This window comes from Ailuropoda melanoleuca, chromosome 13, assembly GCF_002007445.2.
Source record: "Ailuropoda melanoleuca isolate Jingjing chromosome 13, ASM200744v2, whole genome shotgun sequence".
Classification (NCBI taxonomy): domain Eukaryota; kingdom Metazoa; phylum Chordata; class Mammalia; order Carnivora; family Ursidae; genus Ailuropoda; species Ailuropoda melanoleuca.
In genome coordinates, this window is record NC_048230.1 from 59,501,188 (window position 1) to 59,508,966 (window position 7,779).

The window sequence follows — 7,779 nt, forward strand, 5'->3', positions numbered from 1 at the left end:
CAGGAGCTCCCATCCCGTGTGACCACCTGGAACGTGCTCCAGGAGCGAGGGTGGCAGCCATGTGCTGAGCTCAGCACAGCCATGGCAAGGCTCCTCCGCCAGCCCCTAGCCCCTTCCCACGGCCTGCCAAGCCCCGTCCTCCTCACCATATAAATATCCTGGGTGACAAACAGCTACCCCAACCCATCTGTTTCTTTGTACACATTTGTAGCCAGTTTGGAGACGTGATTTATAAATATTGCTTTTGCAGCCAGGGATTGACTCTGATGTATGTCAGGCCAGATGGATGGATGCAATGCTGGGTGCAGATCCTACCTGGACGGGTGGGGAAGGGGGCCTGGGGTGACCAGCGGCTTCCCCTGGTGAAGCCAGCCGCTGCCCAGGAGGGCAGCTCAGGGGGTTCAGGGAGGATGCCCAGGGATTCCCTTTTGTCGGTTGGAGGAGTGGCAGGGACCAGAGCTCTCAGAACATATGGCTCCATGGCCAAAGACAGCAACCCCGAGAAACAAACATCTCTCCACTCCTCTGTTCTTGCTTGGGAGTTTGACGCTGAGCCAGAGCCAGCCACTCTTTTTTCAAAACTGTCTACTTCTCTGTGTCTCCACTGCTCACTATCCTCTCACACCGAAAACACACGGGATCTCCCTAACTCGTCTTCCACATCTACTCCTGTGTTTTACATTAGCAACTCCCTTGCCTAGAATGGAGGCCCAGCAAGGGCAGGGACCATGCCTGTCTTGTTCATTGCTCTAACCTCAGGGGCTAGTAATCCTGACATCCAGACAGTGCTCAACGAGTATTTGCTATGGAATGAATGGCTGATATGTCGCTCGGTCCCTCCTTCTCTTAAAACCCACCAGTCAAAGGCCTCCCATTGCTTTTAAGAAAATAACCCCAATTCCTTACTATGGCCTCTAAGACTTTCCATAATGAGCCCCTGTCCCACCCTGCCCCCAGTTTGACCTTGACTCACTCTAGCCATCACCTTCATCCCTCCAGTCACAAAGGACTGCTTTAGTTCCTTGAGCATATTATGCTTCTTTCAACCTCAAGGCCTTTGCCTTGGCTGTCCCCTCTCCTTGAACTCATCATTCAGGACTCAGAAATAATATCACTTCTTCCAAGAAGATCTCCCTGGCCTCTCAGACTAAGTCAGGTCCTCTGTGAGGTGCTGTTGCTGTAATTTTCCTTCTTAGCACTCACCATGGTTTGTAATTGTAGACTAAATTGTGGGCTTATTCAATTAACATTTGTCTTCCACATAATATAAGCTCACATCCAGGACTATTGGTTTAACTTTCCATTGTTTTCTCCCTGTGACTAGTATGGTGCCTAAGACATAGTAGCCACTCAATAAAGATTTATTGGATGGCTGGGTGGAGGATGGATGGGTTGATGGATGGATGAGGGATGGATGTATGGGTGGATGGATGGATAGATGGAGATGGTTGGGTGGATGGAGAATGGATGGATGGATGGATGGATGGATGGATGGATGGATGGATGGATGGATGAAGGATGGATAGATGGATGATTTGATGGGTGGATGGGAAAAATAGCTATGTCACCAATTCACTGGATAAATATAGACAAGTCACTTCTCTCTGAACCTCAACCTCTACATGTATAAAATGGAAATGATGTCACAACTCTTGGTGGTTGGGACAATTAAACATTACTATATATTTAAAACATCTGCGTGGTCCTTGATGCATAGAAAGCGTGCAGTCAGTGCAGAGGAGTCCCACATCATTCCCTTTTCCTCATTTTGCTCTTGAGTCTCCTTTCCTCCCCTCGGGAAGGCAGATATTTTCACAGCCGGGGTTGATTTACCCTTTGACACGCAGGCTGGAGTGGAAGCCAGAGCTTGAAGAGCTGACCTGGGATCACCAGTTACCCCAAAAGTTGCAGTTCATTCAAGTGTCATTCTTCAAGTCTGGCTCAGTGCCAGGGCACAGACAGGCACACGCTAACCTAACGCAACGTGACAAGTGCTCTAACAGAAGTGTGCGTGGCACCTGCATAGTCAGAGCAGGGAGGGGGAAGCCATAAATCCTTCCTTCCCAGGGAAGTGGAGAAAGGAGGCCATAGAAAGGAGGTGACATTTAGCTGGAGCATGACAGATGAGAATTTGCCCAGGCAGGAAGGTGGAGAGGGTGTTCCTGCTGGCAGGAACCTGGTGAGTAGAGGCAGGGCAGCCTACATGGAGAGCAGGCACGGGGTGCAGCTCAGGGAACATGGGGGTGGGGCATGAACAAAAGAACAGCCAGCATTTAAGGAGAATTTCCAGCGGCTGGGACCAATTCTAAGGGCTAGGCATGAATTTTACCATATAATCCTCGCACTGATGTGCTCCTATTTTCCTCAGAGATGAGAAAACTGAGGTCCAGAGAAGCTAAGTGAGCTCCCAAGCTAGTCAACGATTGACTCAGCATGATTTTTTTAAACATTTTAATGGAGATTTTCAAATGTGTGTAAAAGTAGGTAGAATAATATCACGAAACCTCATGATACCATCACATGAGCTTCAGCCCATGACCAATCTTGTTTGAGCTGGACCTCTAGTTCGCTTCACAGATGTGTTCAAGGTCACAGGTCAGCTCTTTTCTCCTACATTGTGTCCCTGACTGGGGGAGGCCAGGAACTGAATTGTGTTGACGGGGGCCACAGAGCTGGGGAAGGGACCCAGACCGCCAAAGTCTGAGGTCAGAGAGACTAGCCGAAAGGCTGTGAGTGCAGAAGGACCCAGGAGGGAAGCCTGCCCCCCCCCAAGGAAGGTAGGGCCCCCTCATATGGAGCTGGCTGTGAAGGGTGGGGGCAGCAGCAAGCCTGGCTCTGAGTATCAGCCACCACACTGGCAGCCATCAAAATCATGGGGGCTCAGGGATGGCCTGACCCATGCAGCAGAGGGGTGGGAGAGGCAGGAAGGGCCAGGGAAGCAGGCACCACCTATCATGGAAGCCCACGCTCCGGGACCAGAGAGCCACCTGAGCCCTGCCTGGCATTCCCATCAACTGGCTGAAGTGATGTAATGAGTATGATTTGTGTTAGTTGACTGTCCTCTCTGGTCGCACATGTAGAAAGGAGACCTTAGTGCGCTCGGGGGCCCTCATCAGGCCCCAGGGGCCATGCCCCCAGCCCTCCAGGCTCAGCCTCTTAGACTCCTGACAGAAAGCTCCCTCAGCCAAAGCCAGGTGCCAGAGAAGACATTCCCAGTCTTCTCTGTGACCCAGGGCTTGTCAGGGGCCCAGTAAGCTATAACCCAAGGACCCCAGGACCCCAGGGTCTGTGGGCATTGGGTAGCTGGGGCGGAACAAAAGAAGGCTGTTAAGATGAGGGAGGAAAAAAATTAACATAGCCGGGGACAGGACCTTGGCCCAGCTGGGGACAGAATCTTGGAAAAGCTGGGGACAGGACCTTGGCCCAGCTGGGGACAAAACCTTGGAATAGCTGAAAACAGAATCTTGAGACAGCTGGGAATAGCATCTTGTGACAGCTAAGGACAGAACTGTGGGTTATACGGCTGGCAACAGGATCCTCAGGCAGCTGGGGGCAGAAGGCGGGGAGATCAGGGAGTAGATCCGTGGGTCACCCGGGAGGCAGGAGCTTGGGGCAGAGGGAGGCAAATCCTGAGGTGTCATCAGGAGGTGGCCAGGACAGGGGAGGTTGACCCGGCCCCCCGTGTCACACGCCACTCCCTTTTCCCGGAGCAGACAACACGGCCGCGGTGCACACGCAGCACATGGGTTTCAACCGGCAGGAGCAGGACGTGTTCTTCCTGCCCATCCTGGTGGTGGACAGCGGGCCGCCCACGCTGAGCAGCACGGGCACGCTCACCATCCGCATCTGCGGCTGCGACAGCTCGGGCACCATCCAGTCCTGCAACACCACAGCCTTCGTCATGGCCGCCTCCCTCAGCCCCGGCGCCCTCATTGCCCTCCTGGTCTGTGTCCTCATCCTGGTCGGTGAGTCCACCCGGAGCCACGCCCCTGCCCCGCTGGCCTGCACCCCGGGGCCCTGGATGTCCTTCCTAGTAACCCCCACGGGGCCTCAGCTTCCCTCTCCCACCAGGAAGGGCGACCCCAGTAACGTCCGGGCTCTACAGCGTAGGTCCCATGACAAGTGTTCAAAGGACAGAGCAGCCCCACCGCCAGTTCCAGAAAATGCGAACCCCACCTGAAACTCCTTGCGTGCTGGCGATCCTCTACACAGCCCAGACATGCCCTAAGGTTTTAAATCAAGCATATTGTAAAAAAAAAAAAATCTCATATCCACTGTCCTTTTTAATTCTCTATGCAGGACTTTGAGTAAAGTCCTTTTAGTAAAAAAGAGGATCTTGTGAACCTCACAACCACGTGGCCAGGTGTATCAGCCCCATTTTTCAGAGGAGGAAAGTGAGGCTCGCAGGGGTTAAGTGGCTTGCATAGGGGTACGTAGTCTTCGAACTTGAAATCTGGCCTCCTCACCTTGTGTGCCCTTTAACTACGCCACCTGCTAGGAATCTCAGCTGGGGCAAAACCCCAGGGACAGCTGGGGCAAAATCTTAAGACATTTGGGAAGGCAAAATGTACCCTGGGAGCAACCCCACCAGCAGCCAGTCGAACCCACGACGTGTCACCAGTGAAGAGCTCAAGTTCTAGGAACTGAGCTGGATTCCAGTGGCCATAACGCCCCCTCCCCTGTCACAGCAGAGAGGCCTCGCCTCCACTCTGGCTGCTGGACTTCAGCGAACAGCTGGAGCTCGGGGAACCCAAGCGTGGTCCAGATTGCAGATACCAGCTCTGCTCAGTTCCCTGGGGGATGTCAGCCGCCTGCCCCCTGCCACTGGCGTGGCGGCCACTGGCCATCCCACCAAGAACCTGCCAGTGGCCAAGCCGCACCACCCCGGGTCCCTGCAGAGGTCCGGGGCAGGCTCCTCCTAGCTGTGAGGCCCAGGCCCCCCTTCTCTCCCCTCCCCAGCCCATGGCTCAGAAACCCTTTCTCCAGAGGGTGCACTTTACAGCGGTTTCATTTTCCGAGGCAGTGCAAACAAATTTCTGCCTAATTGCCCACAAACGAAGAAAGTGCACATCAGTGCTCTAAAGGTGACGGGCGGAATCGCTGATCAAGCCTGGCACATCTGGTTCCCGCCGCCCGCACTCCCCACCATCTGCTCTCTCGGGCATCCCCCTCCGCAGCTCCCAGCCTCCACTTGGAAAGCTGTCCATCCATCTTTCCCACTTCTCTCCTGACACCTTCCCTCCCGCTGGACCTGTTCCCGGGCCCCACCCCCTTCCCTGTCTGGTGCCACCTTGTTAGGTCGTGGGCTGGAACCCAGCCCCACGGCCCTAGCAGCTGGCTCTGGCTCTGGCTGCTGGCCAGGTCAGAGATGTTAGGAGTAGCTAGAAGAATCCAGTACCTGGCATGGTACCCAGCACATGTCTCTCCATCCACCCACTCACCTACCCATTTAATGCTCTCAGTGGTTCATCAGCTCCTTATTTATCCATCCGGCGAGAACCCCACCCCCCACCCCATGTGCTAAACTTTTGTGGGCACTGGGATCCAACTGTGAACAAAAAACCCACAACGCCCTGAGTAACTGGAAAGTTCGGGTTGCCATCACGGAGATGGGGGAGACTGAGAGCAGGGAAGGGGCAAGATTATTTCGAGTTTGGATGTGTTCAGGGTGAGATTCTCTTGGTCGGCCCAGAGGACTGGCTGAGGAGGAAACTGGACAGAGGATCTAGATCTCAGGGGAGAAGTCAGTCCGAGCCAGAGGCTGAGATGTGGCCGTGGTCAGCCTCCAAATGAACTGCGGGGATAGCACCCACAGAGGGGTGTGGATACAGGGCCAAGGACCAAATCCAGGGCCGGCTGACGATAAGGGGTCAGACAGGCGAGAAGAGGCATGCTTAGAAGGCCGAGAATGAGTGATCAGCGAGGTGGGAGGAGGAGAGAATGTGGAGTCCTGGAAGTCAAGTGCAGAAAGCAAAGAAGGAGCGATGCTCTCATTCTTCATCCTTACACTCACCACGTCTCCATCCACCTCTTCAGTCAGTCATTCACTCAACAAGCACGCTTCAAGGGCTTACTGCCTGCCAGGCACCGAGCTAGGGGAACACTCCTCAGAGCCCCGAGGGGGGAGTTTAGAGTGTGTGTTTGGGGGTGGGGGAAGCTCCGGTTCGCAAACCTGAGCTGCCTGGGCATCACCTGGAGGCTTCGTCAGGGCAGACTGCCTGTAGATCTAGGACAGAAGCCGAGAAGTCACATTTCCAGCAAGTTCCCAGGAGATGCTGCTTGCTGGTGGTCCAGCCACTATGCTCTGAGAACCCGTGTGACAGAGGAAGGAACTCCTCACCAGGGGAGGTTGGAGGTGAAGGCACTGAACCTGGCCTGGAGCTCCTGGGGCTGGGGTGGTGGGGGCGGGGGGAGCTCCTGCAGGGGCATGTTGACCTGAGACCCAAAGGGCTAAGCAGGTGCTCAGGAATTCTGGAATAGAGGAAAGCAAGGGTAAAAGAGAAGTCACGTTCAAGATATCTTTCATTCCCCCAGCCCCATCTGCCCCTCAGCTGCCCCCTTTGCACCCCCCCAGAACCTAGAGACCTCTTGGGTTGTATCTCTTCATAGAGTTGAGGATAGAGACATCAGAGGTTGGGTCCAGCTCCCAACACCCATGAAATCTCTTAACACTGCCGCTGTGCAGCCACTGCAGCACGGTGCTCTAGCCTCGATTTGCACACCTCCCAAGATGGGTAGCTCATTACCTATCCATCTAAGCCAGTGCAGTTCTGACTGTAGGAACCGTCTTTTTGCACAGAAATCTAGGAAATTTGCACCAGAGGTTAGGTTGGGCCGGCTCCACTGTGTGTGAGGGGTGAGGGGTCCCCAGAGTGTCCCGGGCGGACCCCTGCCCTCACTTGCCCCTTCTGTCTCTCCTGCAGTGCTGGTGCTGCTGATCCTCACCCTCAGGCGCCACCACAAGAGCCACCTGAGCTCGGACGAGGACGAGGACATGCGGGACAATGTCATCAAATACAACGACGAGGGCGGCGGCGAGCAGGACACCGAGGCCTACGACATGNCGGCGGGAGCGCGGGCGCGGGCAGCCCCCCGCAGGCCCGCTTGCCCTCGGAGCGTCATTCGCTCCCGCAGGGGCCACCGAGCCCCGAGCCGGACTTCTCGGTGTTCAGGGACTTCATCAGCCGCAAGGTGGCGCTGGCGGACGGGGATCTGTCGGTGCCGCCCTACGACGCCTTCCAGACCTACGCCTTCGAGGGCGCGGACTCGCCGGCCGCCTCGCTCAGCTCGCTGCACAGCGGTTCGTCTGGCTCCGAGCAGGACTTCGCCTATCTCAGCGGCTGGGGCCCGCGCTTCCGGCCCCTGGCCGCGCTCTACGCCGGCTACCGCGCGGACGACGAGGCCCAGGCCTCCTAGCCCCCTGCCCTGCCGTCGGGGTGCTCCTCCCCGCCCACCCAGGACAAAGCATTTCCCGCACTCACTCCCTTCCCCAAGCCCTCGCACCCTCCCAGGGCGGCCGGACAGGAGGGGGGCTTGTAGGGGGATGGACCCCTCCCACGGCCCCCCAGGCCCCGCCCCGGGGGATGGTGCAGCTTTCGCCCAGACGTGCGGGAATTACCAGCAACGTCATTAAAACTGCAGCGAGACTGGGCACCGCGTGGCTAGAGGGGGAGATGGCGCTGCGTGGCTATGCAGAGAAGGGGTGGGTTACTCACTCCCGGCTGGGGGAAGAACCCTGGAGGGAGGGTGCTGCTGAGGTGTCCCCCTTCCCAGGTGTCC

The 7,779-nt window shown here is 56.2% G+C and overlaps 1 protein-coding gene across 1 annotated transcript in view; it reads left to right on the plus strand.

Moving 5' to 3' along the window:
* Positions 1-7,530, plus strand: part of CDH22 (cadherin 22) — an 83,295-nt gene extending 75,765 nt beyond the window's left edge. The window contains 3 exon segments of the mRNA XM_034641584.1: positions 3,714-3,965; positions 6,924-7,067; positions 7,070-7,530. Coding sequence (XP_034497475.1) covers positions 3,714-3,965; positions 6,924-7,067; positions 7,070-7,416 — 743 coding nt within the window. The 3' untranslated portion in view covers positions 7,417-7,530.
* The last annotated feature ends 249 nt before the right edge of the window (positions 7,531-7,779 follow it).